Genomic DNA, 25,922 nt, shown 5'->3' with positions numbered 1-25,922 from the left:
TCCGTGGCCGCGTCACGGATTTTGGGGCAATTCCGTGATGGCTTCACGGATTTTGAGTTAAGGGCCCGTGGACATTTCACGGAATCCTGTGAGACCAGGTTGCCCAGACTGACAATTAGCTGAACATATACAAACCCACAGGAATCACACTGATGAATGAACAGAAATTCATCCATCTTATGGAAAACAGACCCTCGACAGAACAAATCAGAAAATTACACAAATGCAGCTTACTGTTGAATATTTTTGAACTAAATATACAAACATCTGAAAAAAAGATTTCTATGTTTCTAAAACTAAAAAGTGTCTACTGAAATTACGTATTACGTGTAAAATGATTACATTACAAAGTGATGAATGAAAGTGAAGTTAAAGGAAGTGAACACACAAGCACTTGTTTCCTCACATGAAGGTCTGTGTATCCTTTCACTCTTAATATCTGCTGCAGATGAAGTTGAGTTTGTCAGTTTCAGGACGGCTGATCCAGCGCTGATCTCCTCCAGACTGAACTGCTCCAGATCTCACTGTGTGTTCACAGTCCTCCTCTGATGTGCCGTTCCCTGGAGCCCAGTTCTGATAGCACACGGTCTCTCCACTCACCCAGAACCAGATGCCCACAGTGCAGGAGTGACGTAAACCCAACCACAGCTCTGCAGTAGACGCCAGGTGTACCACGTTCATCACACGACGCTGAATCTCTTGTGAATGAACCGAGACCAGATCCACATGATTCTGTCTGCAGTATCTCAGAGCTTCAGACCACGTCAGATTCTCTCTGATCACAATCAGTTTATCTGGAAACCAAACAGAGCACAAGCAGAAACTAGAGAGAGACTGATCAAAAACATCATCAGAACAAACACTGTGGATGAATTTGTCATGTCAGACATGTAGCGGGAACTTTAAGAGATCTGGAGGAGATGATGTATTGTGTGTGTTTCGTGAGGATCTACTCACCTTCATGACACACAAAAGGATATTCTTTGTTACAAGAGATGTCAATCCATTGTCCCTGAGCGCTCTTTGCAACAGCTGTACAGTTTTCTTTACCTCCATCATTATTAGGTTCACCAGTGTTCCAGTATCTGAATGAAGAGTTACTCCGATCTGACCACTGCCATGAGTCTCTGAACAGACCGATCCAGACATATTTTTCAGATGAGTTATTATCACTAATGATCTTCTTAACCTTCTCATTCTCATCCTGGTTTCTCACACTGACCAGATCAGTGTGATTCTGTCTGCAGTAACTCTGAGCGTCTCTCCAGTTCATCGTCTGATTAATAAAGACGAGTCTTGTGTTCACTTAAAGAAAGACAAATGGTAAAAGATTCATGAATCAGTTTGTTCATTATTCTTTTAGCTGCTTTCTGGTTTGGATGTGAACAGGAGCAACGGTGGAAACATCAGAAACACATCTCTCAAAGACTTGAGCTGCTTCTACAGCTGGTGATTTATTGAATATTAACTATATTTTCAGGATTATATTAAAGATCTAACATAAAGTAACACTGAGGAACATTGTGATGATTTTAAAGCTCTCTCTATTGATCGATTATGAACACTTGACTCAGACACAAAGAGCCGATGAGAGAAACATCAAACAGAGGAAGATGTTACACTGCAGCTAAATATGATCGTTAACATTCATTTGTACTGTAGATCACTAATTTATAGATTAATAGATAATAAATCAATTGTTTTAATGGAGTATCATGAACTGGACTTGAGTTCATGTACAAGTGAAATAAAGATGTTACAGGTTTGTATTGAGATACAGAAGACTGAAATAACAAACTTTATCAACTCTAGTCACTGCTATTTTAGTTAATATGAACTATCAAGAACAATTATTCTACAGCATTTATTAATCTTAGTTAATGTTAATTTCAACATTTACAATGCATTATTCAAATTAAAAGTTGTGCTTGTTATCATGAGTTAATGCACTCTGAATCAACATGAACTAACAATAAATAACTATATTTTCATAACAAAGATTAATAAATACAGTAATACATGTATTGTTCATTGTTTGTTCATGTTAATTAATACATTAATTAAAATAAACTAATGGAACCTTATTCTAAAGTGTTAACGATTATTGTTATGATTATTATTAATTAGAGCCATATCAATATCTCTCTCTGTGATTTATTTCTCTCTAGTCTCTTTAACTGCAGGTTATCATTGTGACAAATTACCTAAGTCTTTTCTTTTCATTTCTGGAAAATATTGTGTCTGTACAGAAATTGTTTTAACAATGAAAGTGAAACATATACAGTCACCTCTATGTTCATAATCAAATTAAAATAGTGGTTAGTATTGCATAAAAATTTGGTATTTACACATCAATTTCTATAAATTCATTTTAAATAGCTGCACTCACTGTTGTTGCAGATGAATTGCCAGTTATTACTACATCCCAAATCATGCCATTGTCCATTTTTCATCCCAGCGCACTCATCACTGCCATCAGGTTGTTTATCTCCCCAGTTCAGATAGATAACAGGTTCACCTGAAGACCACTGCCATTGATCACGACCCGTCTTCTGCAGCCCAATCCAGAAACGTTCATCAATCACACTCTTCATCAGCTCCTTCATGTCGTTCATGTTGTCAGCGGTGGCCAGATCTGTGTATTTCTCTCTGCAGTATATCTGAGCTTCAGTCCAAGTCTTCTTCTCATTTATAAAGTGATACTGACGCTGAACACATTCAGATACGGAGCAGAGAGCTGTGAAAGAGAGACACTGCTTTAATGCTTTTCAGAACATGATCAAACCTAATGAAACTAGAAACCATAAATACAACCACAAACACACTCACCAATGAAAAGAAGAATGAAATATAGAGTTTGCTCCATTTCTGAGAAGAATAATATAGATAAACTCATGTTTGAAGTATTCACTGATTCATTTTAGTTTAAAACATGATTTCAGTGATAATTAAAAATCCATCGTAACAGGAACATAAATGCATCACACACAATCATTAAGACAATATTAATATCTCAAAGTCTGATTTAAAGAATGAAGAAGTGAGTTGTTCTTACTTTAGAGGTCGTGTGTTTCTGAGTCTGATGTTTCTGTCTGCAGCTTCAAACTCTGTGATGATTATATCTGCTCTCATCCGTCACTTCATGTGTTTATTACTCTAAAACAAAAGCCCTTTTCATTTTTCTTCCTCATTCACATGTATTTCCTTCTGTTGCTGTTGATGTCTGTGTTGGTGTTTGTTGCTGTAATTCTGTGGAAGTGTGTTCATTTGAATGTGGTGGAGATGTTCTGGAATGAAGTGTATTTCCAGCAGCTTCACACGAACAACCTCAACATTTACATTTCTGTTTTCCATTTTCTTTCAGTTTTGATAATGTTAGAGACAACAACATGTTTCTGCTTCCCAAACTGAACAATAATTTCACAAAATGTGAACATCACCATTAGCACAGTATCTGTTGTGTCATGAGTGCTATCACACAGAGAAATGAAAACATGCAAATAAAAGACAACAGCAACATTACACTCAACTCTTTAATTATGAAAATCATAGCCTCAGAAAACATCCACATTATTTCACTACGCACCATTGCTCTCTTCATATAATGTCAACTTATATAACAGTAATTTTCATTCAGTGGAGTTACAAATCATGCTTGCATTTGATTTAAATGCTACTTTAACCTCTTTCTTGCATTTACCTGATTCTTTTTAATCTTTTTTTTTCATTTTTTTTTTTCACTTATCTACATGCAGACATGAGGCGAAGCCAGATAAAAAGGTTCATTTTTAATTCTAAAGTTCATGTTCACATTCACCATTTTTACTCTGGAACAGCAGCAGAAGCTACATAATATAGCACAAAAATGTGCATACAGCATAAATGTATTTGCATACGAGGTACAAGAGCAGGAAACTAAACTAAAAATAGAAAATGTATGAAACATTGAATTCTGATGCAGTTTCATTTTCATCAGTCAATCAGTGTTGACATGATGTCATTTTCCTGCAGCTCTAGTCAGTTACTTGTCCAGCTCTACTGCCTCATGAATATTTAAGGTTCACGTTTTTCGTGTTTTTTGAAGCTTTGATTGTGTTTACAGTGTGCAATATAACGTGTTCATGTTTCGTGAGTAAAAAAACAGTATTTTTCACACAGTTCACCTATCTGTATACCACTGTTTTCACTGTCATAAAAATGGGCAGATGACTTCCTTGTTCTATAAAGTCCCTCCTTCAGAAATACGTGACGAGTTCTGATTGGACCAGCGGTTCCTGTGTTGTGATTCGACAGCAGCTGAGCGCACGTTACCCTCCTGGAAACGCGATTGGGCTAGTTTTGAGAAGCAAGTTAACAAAGGTAAACAGAGTTGCCCTTTGTGTAATAAGTTACAGAAACTGTTAAACGCACCAACTTAAATAATAAAATACACGGCTGAAACTCTCACCTGAGCTGCTGTCCGAGTCTGACTCGGACAGCAGCTCAGGTGAGAGTCGCAGCCGTCTGACACAAACATCTGTATGTTCAACACGGCCTCGGCATGACCTCTAAATATTCAATATGTTGCTGTTGAATTACACAATTTTGAATGAAAAATAGGCCTATAGGCGTGATTCATAATTGAATGTGTGAGAGAATAAATATCGAAGTCGTTTTCAACAGATTCTGTATGATTATAAAGAGAGTGTGTTTAGGCTATTTTAAAATATAGCCTAATTAGGATTATAGACAAAATATAATTTGCAAATAGATCAAATGAGTTCATTTACAATGCATTTTAGTTGTCTAGTCTTCAGATTTTTTCTCTGTTTATTTATTTCCTTTAAATAAAACAGTCCATTATCTTGATCAAAATTGCTTTGGTCCTCTTCTAAAGTAGAAAGGAGATATTTAAAATGTGCTAGAGAAAAAAATCCCACTAATTTATATGAGCAAAACCATGATTTACAGGCTGGACCTCCAGGTGTTTTCCTCAGGTGCGTAACACTCCACTGACTCCAATGACATTTGTTTTTATGTAGTATTCACCACAAAACATTTTTTTATCTGTGTAGTAACTCAGTATCATTTTTCATATCTATCTGAAATAACAATAAGTTGGGGTTTCCTTTATGTACGTACATGGTAATAAAACAAAGTTTAACAATAAAGACCGCATTTTGTGGCAATGTTTGTCTATTAATATAAAAACCTTATTTGTCATGCATTATCTTTTAGGCAGAAACCATGAAGATTTCCAGTCAATGCACTCAAATTCAGAATGATTTAGAAGATATTGGGCTGTATTCTGTTAATAACTTCCTGATAAAGTAATTATTCAATTTTCTATCATTAATAGTGTGGCAAGGCAGGCTGGATTCCGCCCTGTGATTTGTGTTGAGTGACGGGGGTGACAGCCTATCGGCAGCCACCCCTGGCTTACTTAAAGCGGAGTTCAGGCCACCTGGGTATATGTCATCGTCATGGACGTTGTTGTGGGTGCGTGCGCAGTTCCGTGGGAGGTATGTACCTAGCTGTTTGGCTAATGTTGTTGCTAATGCATTCCCACGTTAATAGTGAATGTGTACATGTTTTAGCCAGGTTACTGTTCGAATCAATGCGATGTTGCTTTTGGGTGCAGGCTGTCCCTATCCGAGGTCTGTTTATTCTGACAGACTAACGTTTGTTTTGATGTGATCTCCGGTAAACGGTTTCCATCATAGCGCGGCTAATGTGTTTGAGCAGATGCAACATCTCTGTACACTTGCAGGTTGCCTATTGTGAACGAGACTGCGTGTGAGTAACTGAATCTTCTGTGGGTCTAGCGATCTACCATTGGGTATGTAAATCTAACCACTCGAATAACCTGAGGTGGGTTTTTTTTTTTTTTTAATTCATTTATTAATTGTGTGTGTGTGGTTTTTTTTTTATTTTATTTTTTTTACTGCATTAAACCACTTGTGAGCGGTACATCACTGTGGACTGGGGGCAAAATGCTCCATTGACAACGTCGCTAAGACGGCACTTTTGTTCTGCTGCCATTTAATATCACTGTGACCATCGTGATTCATTATTTGTTTCCGTTAGTTCATACTGCATCTGCATTAGAGTTGTGACGTTTGCGAACAAACCGATTCTTTTGAACGGCTCATAAACATGAACGATGGGAGCCGAGTCGCGGCTGGAGGGGAGCCGTTCTTTCTGTCGTTCTTTTTTCATATGCGTTTCACACAGAAATCTTGAGTCACACATTTTACTCTTGTTCATAGCCTTTGGCTGCTGTAACGTGGCCATATTGTGAACCTTCTAGGTCCCCACCAGCCAGGTTAACTACTGTGCCCAGTAATTTGCAGAGTGTTGATTTCTTTGAATTTGTTTTATAATTTCATACGTTTGCAGCCAACTGTGAAAGTATATTATATTGTTTTTTTTTTTTGCTGCTTTCAGGAGCTGAAGGCCCGCCTCGTGCAGGGAAGCTAGCTGTCTGTCCTCTTTTGGTGGTGGTTCCTTCACTGAGCGTTTTTGCCGTTGGCACCTGTGTCTTTCACCTAGTGAGTGGGAGTGTTGTGTGGAGTGGAATTTGATGAGTGGTGTGATCTTAGGACACTCACTGTCCAGCTAGCTCCCTGCTGGCAAGCCTCAGCCCAAAAGTGTTTTTGTTTTTTTTTGTTTTTTATTTCTGGCCTGGTGCACACTTAACAGTGCAAAACTTTTGTTCACCTCAAAGTTTTTATATTAAATTGTTTATAAAATAAAAGTATTTTGTATTCTGATCCACGTCTCTTGTCGTCTGTGGTCACAAACCAGCGTGTCTTGTATAAATTTCTCCGTTTAGTGAAACGGGGTGGCATGGTCTGCTCTTCATTTTGTAATCGTAATTTACCCGATCCTTCACCTCACCACATTCGTAACTAAATTACTTGCAACATCATGTCTTCTCATTTACATTCACTTAAAACAGACATTCTAATCCAGAAGGTGAAGCATCAAACACTATACTGTCACAAACACGCCAGGTTCCTTTCCTCCTCTCCGCTCTGCCGACCAGAGAACGTCAGCTCCCCAGAACCAGCCAGCGAGCCCATGTAAGTGGACTCCTACCGCCTCACGATGGCGGAGCGTCAAAGACGGCTGGCCCAGAATCTCTGTCTATATTGTATAGCTTCGGGGCATACCATAGCTGGGTGCCCCGTTCGTCCTCCTCGTCCCATGGTGAGTGCCATCCTTCACGATACCAAATGAAACCACTCACCACTGTTGTGACACTTACTGCGGCTGATGTGTCTCTTCCAGTTTCCGCCCATCTCGATTCTGGGTCAGCTGGCAACTTCATCTCCGGCGCCCTCTGCCGTCAGCTCAGGCTCCCAACTGCGGCCACGCCGGCCGCTTACCAGATCCACACCATCACCGGCAGGCTGTTAAGCAAGAAGTATGTACGCCACTGCGTGGGCCCAATCTCCCTCCAAACAGGACTCCTACATCGCGAGGACATCCATCTGCTGGTTCTGGAGGATTCCACCGCTGACGTCATCCTAGGGCACCCATGGTTGGAGCAGCACAACCTGGTGATCTCCTGGAAGACCGGAGAAATCCTGAAGTGGGGCAAAGCCTGCTTTCAATCATGCATCTCCGGCTGTCCTGTTCCAGTGGAACGTCCCCCCGAACCACTAAGAGTCTACTCCACCTCGATTGAAAGCCCTGTCGAGAACCAGTCCATCTCCATACCCCAGTGCTACGCCCCCTTCAGTGATGTCTTCTGCCCGAAGCGGGCCTCCAAGCTGCCTCCACACTGGCCGTGGGACTGTGCTATAGATCTGCTGCCGGGTGAACCAGTGCCTAGGGGACGGATCTATCCCCTATCCGTTCCCAAGGAGAAGGCCATGGAGGATTACATCAGGGAGGCGCTGGCTCAAGGATACATCCGCCCATCTACCTCCCCTGCTGCTTCGAGTTTCTTCTTCGTGGCCAAGAAGGATGGAGGTTTACGGACTTGTATTGATTATATAGCCCTTAACAAGATAACACAGAAGTTTCGCTATCCTCTTCCCCTCGTCCCAGCGGCCCTAGAACATCTCCGTGGTGCCACTGTGTTCTCCAAGTTGGACCTCCGCAGCACGTATAACCTCATCCGGATACGTGAGGGGGACGAGTGGAATACCGCCTTCATCACCCCTACGAGGGGAAGGTAAGCGCCGTCCGGGATTGGCCCATTCCTACCACCATAAAGGAACTGCAGCGATTCCTTGGCTTCGCTAACTTTTATAGATGATTCATTCAGAATTTTAGTACTATCACCAGTCCTCTAACCAACCTCCTTCGTCAGAAGCCCAAGTCCCTGTCATGGACTCCTGCCGCCACCGAAGCCTTCCAGGCCTTGAAGCTGGCCTTTACAACCGCCCCACTCCTCGTGCATCCTGACCCAGATCTGCCATTCGTTGTGGAGGTGGACGCCTCTACCACCGGAATGGGTGCGGTCCTGTCTCAGCAGCAGGGGACGCCCAGCCGCCTCCATCCATGTGCCTTCTTCTCCAGGAAGCTCAACCCGGCGGAGATTAATTACGACATCGGTAGCCGGGAGCTACTTGCCATCAAGCTTGCTCTGGAGGAATGGGAACATTGGCTGGAGGGAGCCAAACGTCCTTTTCAAGTTCTCACTGACCATAAAAATCTGGAATACCTTAGAGCAGCCAAGAGACTCAACCCCAGACAAGCCAGCGCGGCGCTATTCGTGGAGGTAACTCTCCACGTTCTGTAGCAAGTTACAGTTGATGGATATCATTGACTTCCACAGTGGAAAAAATTAATAAAAAATACTATGGAAGTCAATGATGCCCATCAACGGTTCGGATACTAACATTTTTCAGAATATCATCTTTTGTGTTCAACAAAGGAAAGAAACTCTTACAGTTTTGGAGCAAGAACAGGGTGAGTAAATGATTACATAATTTTTATTCTGAAAGTGAACTATTCCATCAAGACAAAATAATAATAATAATAATAATAATAATACGTTTGAAAATTTAAAAATACTGTAAGATAAAAAGAAATCTATTTTAAAATATTCTATTATTTTGTCTTGAATTTTTAAATCTTATAGTTACCAGAGAACGGGTCTCCACTGTGTGTCTGTATGATGACATCACAGCCAGTGTTTCTCTCCCACAGTGTCCGTATGTCCCTCAGGCTTCTTTCTCTCTTTTCGCTCCTGCTACAGGCTTTCAGCACCTCATCTGTTTCTCCTCCTCCACCTCTCTCTACTGTAGCTGAAGTCCAGCACAGCCTTCAGTCCTGCAGGAGTCACCCGTCCTCCATCCAGCTCCACTTCCTTAAGCCCCGCCTCTCTGGATAACAGCCATGCCTCTGCCTTTTGACTGACAGTGGTGAGCACCAGTCAGTGAGCCTTGCGGGAGTTGCCTAGAACTGCATTCCAGAAGCCCCTCCTCCCTGAGTCATCAGTCTGAGGAAAGCACAAAGGGGCGGAGCTCCAGCTCAAAGAGAGGTTTTATAGGAGGAGGTTTTCTGAAAGTGGGCGGGGAAATGGTTGATGTGGGAGGAATTAGAGTTTTCTCAAACATCTCTCTTTAGGCTTGATGAGAAGACTGGAGATGAACAGACATGTCTGCTAAATGAAAAATCTATGAAACGTATCAGCTGGCTTTTTGTATTTGTTTATTTTTATTTCCCTCTGGTTTTGTACTAAGACATTGGAAACTTATTAAAAGTGTGAAATAATTCTGTAACTAAACAGTTATCTGAACCAGGGCTGTCGCTAGTGGGGTGAAAGGTGGTGAAGATTACAGGGGCCCACGGCTGAGGCACGGCCTAAAAAGACACTTAGGACAGTTGATGGGGCATTGCTGCACATCGCCATGCAGTGGCGGATCTAGAAAATTTTGCATGGGGGGGCAAAGGGGTGGCAAGAGGTCTTGGCAGGGTGGCAGGGGTACATGGAATCCCTATATATGAATTGCTTTAAAAAAAAACACAAAAACACTTTTAAACTACAGTAGTTATTGTTTAATCATGCCCTTACACACTACAACTACAACACACACACCAGTTATGTTTAGACTACTTAATTCTATTGTATTTGTTATTTCCCCAGTTGTAACCTGGTTTCATTGCTGTGATATCTGAGGAATTGGATTTAATAGGACTGCTTAGGCTTAGCTAATCAAATGATCGATCTCCTAACTGGCACTGTATTGTGTTGTAACGTAACAGCCCAAATTAAAATTGGGTATTTTTATTTAAAGTAATTAATTAATTATTAAGGCGATTTAAGGGAATAAAGAAAAAGAAAGGCTTGTTGTATTAGTGAAATAATTGTAACTATTTGCAACTAAAATTTTATTTTTAATTTACGTAAATGAATCAAGGAAATTATAGCATATTTTCAATTCAAAAAGGCAAAATTTAATAAATAAATAAAAAAAGTTGAACTTTTCTATTGTAAAACAGTCAAATATTAAATTATCTACTTACATTTTACCAGGCATTTGTTAACTTATTTAATAATTTTGACATTGATGAGCTAGACCGCTGAACTTTTAGTCTTCCTAACAACAAACAGAGCGTTGCGTAATGTAGTGCATCAGAGCAGCATCAATAATAATATCAAGTGAATCTCTTATCTGCATCTTAAGTTTATTGCCAATAATAATGACAGGTTTGCGAACGTGAACTCGGTGAGCTCGCGCAAAACACATCTTCAGCACAGCGACTCATTTAAACGCCTCTGATTGGCCGATGTGATCAACAGACATGTCTGTGATTGGCTACAATGCTCAACGTTGCAAAAGCACGTCAAAAGTACCTTTAATGCAAAGGGAAAAATATAAATAAAAATGTAATATGCAATGTTCATGATTAGTTAATCGCGGCCGCTGTAATCTTATTCACATTTGTTTTTCTGATGAATTGTTTTGCTCTGTGAGAAAGACAATTTAACAAAATATTCGGGGCTTTACTAAAAACTTTCGGGGCTTAAGCCCCATTAGCCCAGCCCTAGCGCTGCCCCTCAATATTTTATATTTTTTTTATTAAGCTGTTCTTGTCTTTACTAAAATCAAAATCAGGCTAATCAAAGAGAAGAGTGCTCTTACAAATCATGAGGGAGCGTAATAGACTCGCTGTTTTTGCTGATGCTGAATCGTCTTTAGCATACAATACATTCATTACAAATGTAACTTTAAGTTAAACGTGTGTTTAAACTACACCTGGGGAAACTCACTTCACCTTCAGAGGATCTGTCCGGGGCAGCTCAGTCTCTGGTTGCAGGGCCACCGCACCGAAGCTGACTCGCTGTGTGTATGAGCCAGACTGAGCGAACGCCGCTCTGCACGTTTGAATCAGGGACGTAACTAAGTATTTGAGGGGCAGGGGGGAAGGGCGAATAATACATTTAAAATTGAAAATTAAATTGTTCACTTTTGGTAAATGTATTGGACATAGTGGTGGGTTGTTTGCCCCCCTGTAGATCCGCCCATGTCGCCATGAAAGCTTATCATTTTCACATGTTTTTAAAGCTTGCCAATTTAAACATTCAAAAGAGTTTAAGGCATTCAAACATGACACAGAAAAACTCAGCTGAGTACTTGCACGCCGTGTCCGGTGCACATGCAGAGAGCTGCATCTCACAGACAGCAACACCGAACCGAGCTCTCCATCGCATCTCCAGCACCTTAATGAACAAATACAAATTGCACTTTAAACATGTAAAAAGAAAAAGATGTGAAAGAGCCCAATTCAGCACCCGCGCGCGGTGTTGTGTGCACATAGGGTGTATGCAGAAAGATGTGTCTCAAAGCACTTGAACACTGGATGCATTGTCTCCAAAAGTGACTGCACTAATTTGCTAGCTACTGTCAAGGTCCTTAATGTTAATCCAAGAAAATTAAAGACAGAAAATCACTCATTCTCTTGAATGAATTACTTTGTAGTTTAACAAGAATTAATCCTCAGTCAAAACAACAATTATTCAGACACCAGATACATGTTTGGGTATAATTTTACCAGTGAGTGCAGGACCCTATAGTTCAATTATGTGAATAACTATAGGAAAGTAAAGTGAACTGTGACATATTATACCCAAAAATTATTAATAGAGTGGACTAGCAGTAAAATTGATTAAGATAAAAAAAAAATTAGGACCAAAAATTAATATGACACTTTGACCTAACCATGTTTTACTTAAGTGTTTTTTTGTTTTCTTTTCTTTAATTGCTAATGCAAACGTTTTATACCACAGACTGAACAAAATTAAGCATTGCTTGGTAATTGGTTGACAAAATATTGATAGTTGTGTAAATATTGTCATACTAACAGTTGTTTGTTGATTGTAATCCATTACACACCTTTCTATCAAAGGTATCTGACATTATCAAGATGAATTTATTCATACACAGTTTACCTTGTGAGTTCTTGTCATATTTTATTACCATTTTCTAAACTAGCAAATAAACTGTGATAATGTGAGAAATGTTGAAGGTGTCTGAATACATTTTAGTTTAACTATATTTAACTTTACATTAAAGACTATGCATGTTAAATCGGTTTCTGTACCTGGACACCTAGAAACTTGAAAAAAAAAAAAAAAATGTCAACATTGTGTAAATAGCACAAATAAATAAATAGAACAACATACGAATTAAACAATTTCAAACAGGGCCCACTGGTATAACCTGCACCGGGGCCTGCTGACCCCAGTATTTCTGGTAAAAAAGAAAAAAAAGGTGGCAAAGTGCCATTGGCTCTGAAGATGAAAACAGAGAAAAATAAAATAAAATAAAATTGCCACCCATTGCATTTGTTGCTGCATTATTTTTCCTATTATATAACATATATTGCATTATATGTGTGTGTTTAACAATTAGATCTTATAATTATTTTTGTTTCCGTGCTTTGAAATGCAAACAAATGTCAGTGTAATTTATTAGTTCAGTCAAATAAATTGGTCAAGGGACTTAACATGTCTTTTTTTGAAAGTCACTTTATATATTTACAGTAGCACACACGTGGTCCAACATACTTTATCTTTTACAGAGTTAATAAGTAATTTCCATTGGCAGTCATTTTTAAAAGAAAAGAATAAACGAGGAGGTTTTATTCCCTGTCATTGTTCTTTGAGCAGTGAGTCTTTATCGTGTTTATTATATCGGAGGTGACCCCTCTGAAACACAGTCTCTGGAGACACGGGCATGTTTGCACTGCTCTTGAACAGCAATAATGACTGTGCAATGCTCCCCTGACTACAGTTTAACCTGCTCCAACACCGTTACTCCTGTCGTAAATATCAGCTTTACGCGCTTGTCCTGGAAGCAGCTCCTGTGGAAAGAAAGGAAAATTCAAATGTTATTGTACAAATATTATGTTTTAAGTGTGTTTGTAGTTCCTCTCTTGACCGAGATACAGTCACGTTAGATGACCTCCTGTGCGTTTTTATTTGTGCCCAGATGTGTTTATGACTGATGGACTAATAATTAATTTCGCAATGTGTATGACCTGAGAGAAATAAAGAGAAGAACAGTAATATAAGATAACACATGGTTAATACTCAAGAGGAAAGAAAAAATAAATAGCCTACTAAAATTTTTAATAAACTAATTGTAGGGGAGACGGTTGTAAGACGGGCCAGATCCAATTTCTCATATAAGGAACAAGTTAAAAATCACATGTGAGGAGGAAGAGAAACTGGACCCGTTTTCTTGAAGAGGAGAAAACTCAAATGTGTATATAAAGTCATATTTTATTCTTCATTTGTTTAGGGTTTTTTTTTTTTTTTTTTTTTTTGTGATAGCAATCCCTGCCTTGTAGTTAAACTCAACAATGAAATAGAGTAAGATAACATTTATTTATTTATTTATTATTATTGTTATTTTTTTCACTTTGTGGAAGAGAGAGACAAACTGAGGGGTGTCTCAAATGTTCAAGTTCAATTATATTCCGGCCAGTTATATCTGACATTAACAAACATGCTTAAACACACACACACTCACACACACATGCATGTTATTGAGTTTTATTATCATGCACACAAACACATGCCAATGTTGAAAAGTCAGTGTTGATTTTTGGTCATAATCCTCATTGCATATTGTTATTTCTGGGTGGGTCTAAATTACAAATTATAAATTATAGCAGACACTTGTAAATAGTTTCAATCACATTTTGAACAAACTGGCTTAAAATAACTACAAAATACAGAAAGAAATGTCAAAAATGTTACAACCAGCCATGTTTCCCTGTATTTTTGGATCACAGGCATTAGTGTAAGTCTTCGGATGTTTTACTCTTTAGTTTCTTTCATTTCATTCTCATTTCTTATGATTCTTGTGTTTCATATCGTCCAGACAATGATTTTTAATTAATATTTGGTAGGTTATATGTAAACGCATGTTTTATTATTTTAAGAATTGTTCAGAAAGTGTAATATATATACATTGGTTTCTCATGTTTTTTTTTTTTTGAATGAATGGAAAAAATCTCAGTTTTACTAACATTTTCTTAATAAAGCTCTTTATATGTCTAAATAAGATTAAGTTCTCATGCAATTTCAGCAAAATATTAATCCTGGACCGTATATTCAGTGCTGTGTTTAATTCCTGGAATGATCTGAACCGTTCTGGCACCCGTTTACAGGCCTATATGAGTCCTGCTCCCTCTTTTTAATAGAAAGTCCTGCCAAGTAAAGCCATGATTACCTCAGTCAGTCAGTAATGAGCCAACAAATTGTTCAAGATAAGGTTTTTATACAAACATGTGAGTGTGCGCGCGCGCATAGACAGATTATGGCATATTTCAAGGTTGTGTAAAGCACTTAACACAATGTTAAAAGTTTCCTATTAAGATCACTCGTTTCTTTAAACAAGTGAACTTGAGACTTCGAGGCCATAAAAAGTCTAAAAAGTTTGTAAAAGGAGTTTCTCCAAAAGATCATAAAATCAGTGACAAAGCACATTACTTTTGTGTCTTTTGTTGCCTTTGTGTATACTTCCAGTGCAACCAAACGCTTTTCTTCCTTCGATTACTCAGTTCAATCATATCATGAAATCATAAGTACATTTTTGAGCTCTTTTTACCACCCTTTTCTTTTACTGGTGCATTCTGTGTAATGGAATATCAGCCTCATATTAGATGTGATTATTTGGGTTAATGATTGACGAGAAACAGTTGACACAGATACCGTTATCAGGATAATCCGAGGAGGAAACGGCGCGCGCTTGACATCTTTTATGTCATCAATTACGCAGAAATGCGTCTCAGAGCTAGCGCGCGTTCACGTGGGATTAGAGGAGGTCTAACTTTTGCTATAAATTTAGAAAGCCAAGATAATAACAGAAGACAATTTTGCAGCGCTGCCCAAAAGGAGATGAAAACCTGATTCAGTTGGTTTTCTGCTGTATCTGGTCGCGTTTTCTTTATACATTCAGGAATAAAGCTTCAAAGGAAGAAGAGACCAACTGTCAACCAACAGAGGAACACAATTACAGTAAGTTCTTGAATATTGTGGTGCAATTTCTTCTCGAATCTACTATTTTGACCAAAGCCAAATCTGTCTGTAAAAGGAGTTCACATTTCAACGCAACAACTTTGATTAAAGTATTAGATTAGAAGTAGTCTATGATTTGGTATAACATTCGATTTATTTAATTTGGGGGGGGGGGGGGGGGGTGCATAAAATAATTAGAATTGTGTAGTTAACTATTTAAATAAACCATTTTATAAACATAAAAAAATATTAATTGTATGAGAGTTCATTTAATAAAAATGTTAATAGTTAACCATAGTTAAAATTAACTAATACAAAAATAAAATCAGTTCTAGACAAGCTACTGTTTAAATGCATTATCCTTTGTTTCCAGGAGAAGCTGCTATTTTGAACTCTCTGTGTTGAGATGGGGCAGCGCTTCTCCAAGCGCAGGCTGGAGGGGACGGAGGGCTTGTCTCCGGGTCGCTTCTCGGTCAGTGAAGAGGCTCCCCCGCATTACTCCTCTTACGGCACCGGCAGTGACACGGCTGTCAGCATGGAGACTCCGACACGAAGGTCATCAGAAGTTGTGAACTCCAGGCAGGACAATAGACGACCTTCCATATACAGCACCATGGATGCCATGCCGCATCTCGAGTTTTACGCCAACGCCACCGCCACAGGCCGCATCCGCCGCAGCAGGCCGTCGCTGGAGACGCTGCGCAAGGCTGCTGATGTGGGTCACGTGCTGTAAAAAATACAGTAGCCCTGATGTACCGGAGGCCGCAGATTCAGGACCGCATTTCTAAGACCCCTGTGACAGCGCCATCCAATTCATCCTCCATCTGAGGAGGCCTGACTCTAACTAAAACTAACAAATACAAGACACACGTGTTATATTTTTAACTTTTAACTATATATTAAAAAAAAAACAGAGGGTTAACAACAGTTAGCGTTAGCGGCTGGTAAGGAGAATATATCAATTCAATTTTAAATAATTATATATAGTATAAAAAAACAAAAAAACAGCTAATATCCTAATTGCGATCTTGAAACTACAGTCTCCAGTACCTCAGAGATATGCCACTCTTTTGTAATGTGACTGTGTATGCATTTAAATTGTAAATGTGCATGTATATGTATTGATCTAGGATGCAGAATCCGGCAGTAACACGGGGGACTCTGGCAGGGGGAGTGTTTCGGTGCTACAGGAGACTGCAAACGAGTCCGAGGAAAACGGGCCCGAGGCAAAGACCGCCCAGCCGGTGCGCTTCGGATGGGTCACCGGAGTTATGGTGAGGATCCGTCAAACCTAAATAAGCATTCGTGCTGAAGGTCAGTGCACACATGTGTATACATGATCTGCTTCTGTGCTTCAGATTCGCTGTATGCTGAATATCTGGGGAGTTATTCTGTTCCTGCGACTGTCCTGGATCACATCTCAAGCAGGAATCCGTAAGCCTGCGTTTCTATTAATATATAAAACAGTCCCGTAAAGTGGTTACTTTTTCACCTGGCCATTCTACTTGACGTACAATGAAACCACAGGCTATTTGCTTTGGTAAATATGATATTGCTCAAGAAATGTCCGTGGCAGGACTCACCAGAACTGTGTGTAATCTCTGATGGCCACTTATCTCTGATGTGTTTTGTCTACTCTGAGCTCTGTTCAGACATTTTGTCCTTTTCCTTTTTATTTCCTCTGCTTTAGTTCTTACATGGTTAATCATACTGATGTCGGTCCTTGTGACCTCTATAACGGCTCTGTCTGTATCTGCCATTTCCACCAATGGAAGAGTCTCTTCTGGTGAGTCACTCATCAAGCTGATCAGATTGTGATCATCAGTGATGCTTTGCTGCGTAACTTGTCCTCCACTGTTTGTGCTATGTACATATAATGATGAGTTACTGGAGAGAAGTGTGCTGGTGCATGTCTAAGCAAAAACTCCAATAGATACTGATTGAAAATGTTTAATGTGGATCAGAACTGTCTGGATTTGTTAGGTTTGGTCAATAAACCAACCCATTTTTAAGATCCGATCCTATCTGATCACTGAAAACTGGGCCCAGAATGTCACAGTAGCCTCTTTTGGCAACCAGCAGAATCATATTTCTTCTCATTTCTCTTTCATATCTCTCCTCTCCCGCCAGGCGGCGCATACTTCATGATCTCCCGTACTCTGGGTCCTGAGTTGGGGGGTCCCATTGGTGTGGTGTTTTCTTTCGCCAATGCTCTCGCTTGTGCGCTCAACACGGTGGGATTTTCAGAGACTGTCAGAGATCTTCTCATTGTAAGAGCGACTCGGATGAACACAGCACTTTTGTTGCATGACATCGTTACGTGTGCATGTTATGCCAATTATAATATGATATATGTTTATGATGCAACAGGAGTATGACTCACAAATTGTGGACTCAATCAATGACGTCCGGATTATAGGATCCATCACAGTCACTGTGCTGCTTCTCATCTCAATGGCTGGGATGGAGTGGGAATCGAAGGTACAGTCACTGTTGGATATATGTTTGTTAATGCATTGGGAAACATCTTCTTTCTGCTTTTGAATAACTGAATGAATCCATGCATGTGTTTGTGTTTTGATGTACATATTGTGTCACAAACGATCACCAATGAGCTTGCTGTTTCTTGACACATGTCTAGAGATCTACAAAGCGCTTGTTAGGAAACTCTTAAACAGAGCTTCAGATCATCAGCTTATAATGTAGTGTTTTCCTTTTCTTTTTGTTCTCTCATAGACCCAGATCCTGTTCTTCTTGGTTCTTATGATTTCTTTCACCAACTATTTTGTTGGCACTTTGATTCCAGCGACCCCCCAGAAGCAGTCCATAGGGGTCTTCGGTTACCGCAGTGAGTGTGAAACGTGCCGCATCCCAGAAATCTTTCGTAAAAAACCGTCTGTCAAGAACCAAATAGCTTTTAGTCAGTTCCTAGAAGTTTCATTAGTTTAGAAATATTTAACTTCTATAAAACCAGACAAGATTACCTAGTACCATAAATATAACTGTAAAGATTTAGGCAACATGTTGTTTCAACATTCATTATTTCCTTACATAGTTTATGGGTTTGGAATGACACACAAAACAGTTATTTTTCTGTGAAACACAAAATCACAGATTATTTTGTTTTCTGACTTTAGTTTTGGTCTTTTCAAACTTATTGTGGGGTCTTTTTTGCCTTTTTGTAGTTTGTTAGACATATTCAGTATGAAGTGATAAATGGAAAAACATGTTCTGAATAAAATAAATAAATTGTTAAATAATATCATCATTAATAGCAACATAAGAATATCTAAATTATGACTTTCATTGGTGGCGATTGTTTCCTTTCAACACACCCTAGAAATGATCTTGCAAAATAACTAAAGTATTTTGATAACAACATTGCTTTTCCAGGAGAGATCTTCTTGGATAACCTCTTCCCAGACTGGAGAGGGCCGGAGGGCGACTTCTTCCGAATGTTTGCCATCTTCTTCCCATCTGCCATTGGGATCCTTGCTGGAGCAAACATCTCAGGAGATCTGAAGGTACTGAGCATCTGCAAACATGCCAAAAACAAACGCTACTAACCTTTAGAACTCTTTAGAGTATTTTACAGTTACATAGATGAATGCGTGAAGTTGCTGTGACAGTTATTTGGATTGGAGACCTGTGATTACGGCTCTAAGGTGTTGATCAGATGCTGTGTTTGTGAATGTTTCAGGAGCCTGAGATTGCCATCCCAAGAGGGACACTGATGGCCATATTCTGGACCACCGTTAGCTATTTAGCCATTTCTTCAACTGTAGGTGAGTAGTTTATTACCAAATTCAAACGCCATTATATATATTTTCTAATGTGTTGGTCATAGAGCAGAGGTTTAAAGGCCTGTGTTCGTCCCGCAGGAGCGTGTGTGCTGCGCGACGCCTCGGGGAACATGAACGACAGTCTGCCGCTGAACTTCACCGAGGCGTGTGAGGGACTGAGCTGCGGTCTGGGCTGGAACTTCACCGAGTGTCAGCAGAGCGGCACCTGCACCTTCGGTCTCTCGAATAACTTCCAGGTGAGGCACTTCAGTTTGAAGCTGTCCTGTCCATGAATATATAACTGTAGGTCACTTATAATCAGACTGTTCTCTACTCTTCTGTATTGCTCTTTCAGACGCTCCATTGTTTTGACAGCTGAAATCATTTTTTCATTAATGTGGTTTCCCTCTCAAATCCCCAGGTCCTGATCCAGGTCTCTGGCTTTGGTCCGTTGATCTATGCAGGCATATTTGCGGCCACCCTGTCGTCTGCCCTTGCGTTCCTTGTCTCCGCACCCAAAGTCTTCCAGGTAAAATGGCATACTCTAAACCAGATAATGTGCAACTTCATACCTTCATCAAAGTAAACATAGCCTGTAAAATTCAAACAAAAACACATTTTTCCCACTTCCTCTTGGGACAGTGTCTCTGCAAAGACAACATCTACCCGTACATCGGCTTCTTTGCAAAGGGTTATGGGAAGAACAACGAGCCACTGCGAGCGTATCTGCTGTGTTACATCATTGCCATGTGCTTCATTCTGATTGGTGAGCCAAAAAGCGACATAATATTTAACACAACTTGTATTATTCAAAGATGATGTACACTGATATATTACATGCACATTTGTTTATGGGTAACTGGGATAAAAAAAACTCCATCTAAACCCAATTTAAACATAATTTTGCCATTGATTTAGAATGCAAATTTTATAAACTCATTGTAATTAAGACATTAAATATTTGAAGGATAATTTCAAATAAACTAGTCAAGACAATAAAAGTGTTTAAATGCAAAAAAGGTGACTAGTAGCAGTATGCCATTTCCTTTATACATTTTTTACCATGTAATCATGATGTTGTCAGCTGTCATTTTATACTGTATGCTTTCTGTATGTTTATTGTACAAATAATTTTTAATATATTTCCACAGCTGAGCTGAACGTAATCGCTCCTCTGATCTCCAATTTCTTCCTCTGTTCTTACGCTCTCATCAACTTCAGTTGTTTTCACGCTTCTATCACTAATTCACCCGGTGAGTAAATATAAATTAATCTGATGACCTGTTCTATGCATATTTTGAGGAATGAATATGTTATAAACACATGCAATTACACTGAAGTGTTTGATAAAATTTGCTGTTGAAAACTGTTATAAATAATAATGCAAATAGTAACAAATAACAAGTAATGCTTACATTTGAGCTGCTTTTTAAAAAGCCAGTCGAGTCCAGATCTATATTAACACACTCTTTTCTGTTTCCTGAACATTTCTTCTGCTCGTTTTCAGGATGGAGGCCATCGTTTCGGTATTTCAGCCCCTGGACGGGTTTGTTTGGTGCTGTTATTTCTGTGGTCCTGATGTTCCTGCTCACCTGGTGGGCGGCGCTCATTGCTTTTGGTTTAATCATCTTCTTATTCGGCTACGTCATCTATAAGAAACCCGGTGAGATTCTGACCCTTCAAAATAATGATTGCTCTTAATGGTATGCTTTCACATAAAATGACCAGGATGTCTTAATGTTTTTGTGTCGTTCAAGAGGTGAATTGGGGGTCGTCGATCCAGGCCAGTACCTACAACATGGCTCTGTCCTACTCCGTGTCTCTAGCAGGAATTGAAGATCACGTCAAGAACTACAGGTCAGATCTGTTTATACAGCACAATCCGTCTTTAATTCATGTTCCTGGGTTTATTGTGAATGGTTCATCAGTGCATTTTATGCACAATGCTTTGAGTGCATAGATCTTAATGCTGAAATCATTTTAATCACAAAAGGACTAGTTAATAATGATAACCGATAGCCGAATAGCTATAGCCATAACTATGAGATTAATTTCAAAAGGATGACTTGCAGTAGGTCATAGTTTAAAAGTAAAAGACAAAAGTCAAAATTATGAGTTGAAAATGAAAATGTGTGATTTTTTCATAATTATCTCATAATTATGCACTGTCATAATTATGATTTACCAAAGCATGACGTGTTTTCAATGTGGTGGAAATGGGCTTTTCACCATCTGATGATGATAATTATACAAACTTGATAATCAGTCCTGTCCTGTTTTATCTGTTGAATAGTCAACAGCTGTTCAACCCATCAAAAAGCCTCATTTTTATTAACTTTAAATAAAACCATGATATGGGTCCATATATTCACTTGTTGGTCTCGTCTCATCAGGCCTCAGTGTCTGGTTCTGACGGGTCCTCCGACTCTGCGTCCAGCGCTGGTGGACTTTGTGGGCTCTTTCACTAAAAATGTCAGTTTGATGATTTGTGGCGACATTCTCATGGTAAGAACCAGCTGAATGATGTTTTTGCCATTTAACAAGAATAATAATTATAATAATAATTGCCTACAAAAGAAAAAAAATGGTTCTGTTTGTTTTTAGGACGATGAGAAGTCTGTGTCTCAGCGCAGTTCTAATGAGATGATAAAGTGGCTCAATCAGAGGAAGGTTCGTTCCTTCTACACGTCTTTCAAGGCGTCCGATCTGAGAGAAGGAACCCGGCATCTTCTGCAGGTTACAGACACCACAATCCTTCAGTGATGAAACATGAGTAGAACAGATCACTGTGCAAATCACTTTTTGCATGAACAGTTATATTTAATTCAGTAGGACAATTACTGTACTTTAAAATAGTATTGTACGCTGCACAGAATGAAATCTGTAGTGTTTTTTAATCTCTATATGTTTATTGGTTTACTTTGTTTAATGTACAAAATGTGTAGTTTTTTTCCCCTCTCAAGGCTTCTGGTTTGGGGAAGTTGAAGCCGAATATTCTGGTGATGGGATTCAAAATGAACTGGCAGGAAAGCAGCAGTAAAGGCATAGAGGACTATATCAACACTATATAGTGAGTGAAAAGAGCCTGTTAACTCTGAGATCTGCAGAGAAAGAGAGGGAAGCGTAATCTCATTCTTTTGAGAGTACTGCAGAAACAAACATTAGTTAAAATTTATTAATTGTTTTATAAAGTTTATAAAACTTTTATAAAACACCATGAAAGTTTTTGTTCTACTACTTTAATTTATGCTTTTTTAAATAATATTAATAATAATAAAACAACATGGTAAAGTAAAATTTTTCTAAAGAAAATCTCCATTGAGATTCATAATTTGGAATTTGGAGGGAAAATTTGGAATTTGAATGGAAAATACGAAAATTTTGGAGGGAAAATGTAAAGATTTGGAGGGAAAACATGCATAATTGTCTTTATGTAAATTAGTGTGACCTGAAATTGGCCTTGAAATGTGACCTGGACAGTTTTGGGAAATTCATTCGACTAAAAACTAAAATAAAGTATATTTGTTTGGCCTCAGTGATGCTTTTGACTCCAACCACGGTGTGTGTGTTCTCCGCATTATGGATGGACTGGACATCCGAGATGAGTTAGAGACGGAGGGTATGTTGTGTTCATCTGTGTGTGCATGTCTCGTACAATCTTTGAACAATTTCAGTAATGCTTTCCTGTGTGTTTGACAGTCAACCAGGCTTTTGAGGTGGATGAGGCCATAGAGTCTGACGATCAGATTTCAGACGCTGACTCAGGTGAATAAACCGATCGATGCGTCTTCTCTTTGTTCTTCAACCTTATCTCGCTTCTCCTTTCATCTAATCCTGTCCTTTTAGATGTTGACAACATAAAGAACATGGCGAACGATCAGATCAAAACTGTGTTCCAGAGCAAACAAGGGAAGAAGACCATTGACGTGTACTGGATCTCTGATGATGGAGGTCAGATATGGACTGTAATCATTACAAGGCTTCAATCGTCATAATTTGTGTCTGATAACCCGTCAGTTAACACCGAACAGTTGAGTAATGTGGGTAAAGTCTCCCTCTCTTTGTCTCAGGTTTGACTCTGTTAGTGCCATACTTGTTGACCAGAAGAAAACGCTGGAGACGGAGCAAAGTCAGAGTGTTCATCATTGGAGAACAGCAAACCATGGAGAACGACCGCAAGGAGTGAGACTCATGAATCATTACAGACATCTGAATTATTTGAACCATCACCCGAAGAAAAGAAAAAGTGACAGCGGAGATTTGAATATCTCATAGACAGCAATTTGAATAAACTGATAAATGTTCTGATGTTTGTCCTTCGAAAAAAAGTCTCCAAAAAGCAGAACAGATCTCACTTATGTCTCAAGATGTGCTTGGATTTGCCTAGATAAAATCAGTTCTCTATATGAACTCTATAAAGCATTTCTGTCATATTCCCCCAATATCTAATTATCTTTTGCTGTTTAATAATTGGAATAATCAGATTCAAGAATGTTAGATCTAATTATTTCAAATCAGGAGGATCATTAGTATCATTAATGATATATTTGACCTAAAATTGTAACCATTCAACTGAATAGAGTCATCGAATTGAGACTCATTTGATTCTCCAAACATCAGTTATTATAAAGAGTTATCCGAATTATTAGAATCAACAGAATCATTAAAAGAATCATTCTAATCGCCTGAATCAATAGGGAATTATCTGAATCATCAAAAGAATTAGAATCCGTCAACTATCCCATAAATTCAAGTTCCTTTAAAATCCAAAGCATAATTTTAAAAGCGAAGAGCATTTTGTATCGCAAGTCTACAGAGCCCCTCAAATTTTGCAAACGATTACAAATTCGTTCTCTCGATTTATAAATTGTGCGCACAATTAACTAATTCATTCTCTCGATTTATAAATTGTGCGCACAATCGGCGGACTAAAATAGTAAATTGTGTGCATAATTTATTAATCGAGGGAACGAAATAGTAAATTGTGCACGTGATTTAGCCCACTATTTTTTCCTGCATGCCATGTTCGGGGCTCTGTATAAGTCTGCTTGTATTTTGAAAATTCACATAAAAGCTAGTTACTGTACTGTTCTTGAATATATATTTATTATTTTATTAATAAAATCTTCTTCAGAATGATGACTTTGCTCCAGCGTTTCCGGCTGGATGTTCACGATGTCATTGTGATGACGGACAGCGAAAGGCCACCACTTGTCAAGAAGTAGGTTTAGCCCATATGGATAATTAATGTGTAATTAATTTGAAGCAAAGAAAGTGATGCGCTCTGGGAATAAGATCTAAATGCAGTAACACATTGTCTTTGTCGTCAGCATGAGGCGCTTTGAGGAAACGCTCGCCCCCTTCAGGCTGAATGATGGACAGCTGGACGAGAGGACGGCGCAGCAGCAGAGGTCACAGTTTCCGTGGAAAGTCACAGACAAAGAGATGGACGCACTGAGACTTAAGGTATGTGTGTAAGGTCTGTTTGTCCTCAATGTCCAGCTCCAATACTCTCCAGCTCAATGCTTCTTTCTTCCTTTGACAGACGGAGAAGAAAGTGCGGCTGAATGAAATCATACGGAGGAATTCGAAGTACGCCGCGCTGGTTCTAGTGTGAGTATTGACTGTAATACCATTAACCATTACCGGCTGCTGGTCAATATGTAATTCATACACAAAGCACAATCTGATAATATTCGGAGCCTCATGAATCATTTACGTTTTAAATGTAAGAATCATAATTTGAGGGCAAACACACCTGTTAATTATTAATAAACGTGTGTGTATCTGTGTGTTAGGTGTCTCCCCGTACCACAGGCAGACTGTCCCAGTTCTCTCTATATGTCCTGGCTGGACACGCTGAGCAGCGGTCTGCACTGTCCCGTCCTGCTCATACGAGGAAACCAGCAGAACGTCATGACCTTCTACTGCCAGTGAAACACGCCGTTTACTCACTTATCTGGCTCTTTAAGACAAGACACCAAAGGAAAACTATTTGGCTTGCTTCATGTTTCAGAATACTGGATGGAAAACATTCAAAATACACTTTCTTTATTTGTGTCTGTAGATTTCAGTTTCAACCCATGTCTTTAAAGGCCTGTATCTAAAAATGAGTTTCAAATCTCAGCACTTAGATTCAGAAGATTTGTTCATATTATTTGCCTGATTTGCATGTCTGTAGTTTTCATTTGCAGTCCATATATTTAAAGGCCATTTTTTTATAATCAGTAACTATCTACGTTTTAGCAGCACTTAGATCCAATAACACATGTCTATATTCTAAAGGATTTTATTATTGCACTTTAACTGTTTGTGTTTGTAATTGCAATGCTTATCTTTAAAGGCTATGTTCTCCTATCTCCTCTTAAGCGCCTACTTACATCATATTTCACAGTTTTATTCTTGTTTATGTTCTGATTTGCTAAGATATCATTCAATATACACAACATTTTAATCTTTAAAAACATGTTGAAATTGTCAAGTGGTATTTTCTTTACAGAGTGATAGAAAGAGAAATCCAAAATCCCCCTCCAAGCTTAACCCCCTCATCATTACTTAAGATTTAGAAAACGTATATTTGCAGCTGTTGGATTTTGTTTGTTGTTTTGCATTAAACATATCTAAAATAAAGTACAGTAGCCCCGAAACATATCTGGACACCTGACACACTT

The 25,922-nt window shown here is 38.9% G+C and overlaps 2 protein-coding genes across 2 annotated transcripts; one reads left to right on the top strand and one right to left on the bottom strand.

Annotated features, from left to right (window-relative positions):
• Window positions 1-327: 327 nt before the first annotated feature.
• On the bottom strand, window positions 328-3,688 carry LOC132100392 (macrophage mannose receptor 1-like). The gene is made up of 5 exons (XM_059505805.1): window positions 3,056-3,688; window positions 2,830-2,868; window positions 2,390-2,737; window positions 958-1,305; window positions 328-794 (listed from the first exon to the last, which is right to left on the bottom strand). The coding sequence occupies exons 2-5, from the start codon at window positions 2,864-2,866 to the stop codon at window positions 433-435; spliced, it is 1,095 nt and encodes a 364-aa protein (XP_059361788.1). The 5' UTR covers window positions 2,867-2,868; window positions 3,056-3,688; the 3' UTR covers window positions 328-432.
• An 11,512-nt stretch (window positions 3,689-15,200) lies between these two features.
• Window positions 15,201-25,287, top strand: slc12a10.1 (solute carrier family 12 member 10, tandem duplicate 1). Its single transcript, XM_059501540.1, has 27 exons — window positions 15,201-15,469; window positions 15,843-16,184; window positions 16,600-16,743; window positions 16,828-16,903; window positions 17,160-17,255; window positions 17,600-17,739; window positions 17,840-17,950; window positions 18,206-18,317; window positions 18,863-18,993; window positions 19,170-19,254; window positions 19,351-19,508; window positions 19,673-19,780; window positions 19,894-20,017; window positions 20,403-20,504; window positions 20,759-20,914; window positions 21,009-21,108; window positions 21,645-21,756; window positions 21,856-21,987; window positions 22,215-22,321; window positions 22,788-22,870; window positions 22,951-23,016; window positions 23,098-23,202; window positions 23,322-23,433; window positions 24,386-24,472; window positions 24,582-24,717; window positions 24,797-24,864; window positions 25,050-25,287. The coding sequence occupies exons 2-27, from the start codon at window positions 15,876-15,878 to the stop codon at window positions 25,186-25,188; spliced, it is 3,099 nt and encodes a 1,032-aa protein (XP_059357523.1). The 5' UTR covers window positions 15,201-15,469; window positions 15,843-15,875; the 3' UTR covers window positions 25,189-25,287.
• The last annotated feature ends 635 nt before the right edge of the window (window positions 25,288-25,922 follow it).

The sequence above is a fragment of the Carassius carassius genome, chromosome 2 (assembly GCF_963082965.1).
Source record: "Carassius carassius chromosome 2, fCarCar2.1, whole genome shotgun sequence".
NCBI lineage: Eukaryota > Metazoa > Chordata > Actinopteri > Cypriniformes > Cyprinidae > Carassius > Carassius carassius.
Note: the sequence above shows the minus strand (reverse complement) of the source record. Positions and strands in the feature narration are given on the sequence as shown.

Coding starts and splice junctions, on each gene's coding strand:
- LOC132100392 (XM_059505805.1), bottom strand. CDS start 2,866: ATGGAGCAAACTCTATATTTCATTCTTCTTTTCATTG. Junction 2,738..2,829: donor TTTCATTCTTCTTTTCATTG/GTGAGTGTGTTT, acceptor TCTCTTTCACAG/CTCTCTGCTCCGTATCTGAA. Junction 1,306..2,389: donor GCAATTCATCTGCAACAACA/GTGAGTGCAGCT, acceptor TCTTTCTTTAAG/TGAACACAAGACTCGTCTTT.
- slc12a10.1 (XM_059501540.1), top strand. CDS start 15,876: ATGGGGCAGCGCTTCTCCAAGCGCAGGCTGGAGGGGACGGAGGGCTTG. Junction 16,744..16,827: donor GATGGGTCACCGGAGTTATG/GTGAGGATCCGT, acceptor TCTGTGCTTCAG/ATTCGCTGTATGCTGAATAT. Junction 18,994..19,169: donor ACATCTCAGGAGATCTGAAG/GTACTGAGCATC, acceptor TGAATGTTTCAG/GAGCCTGAGATTGCCATCCC.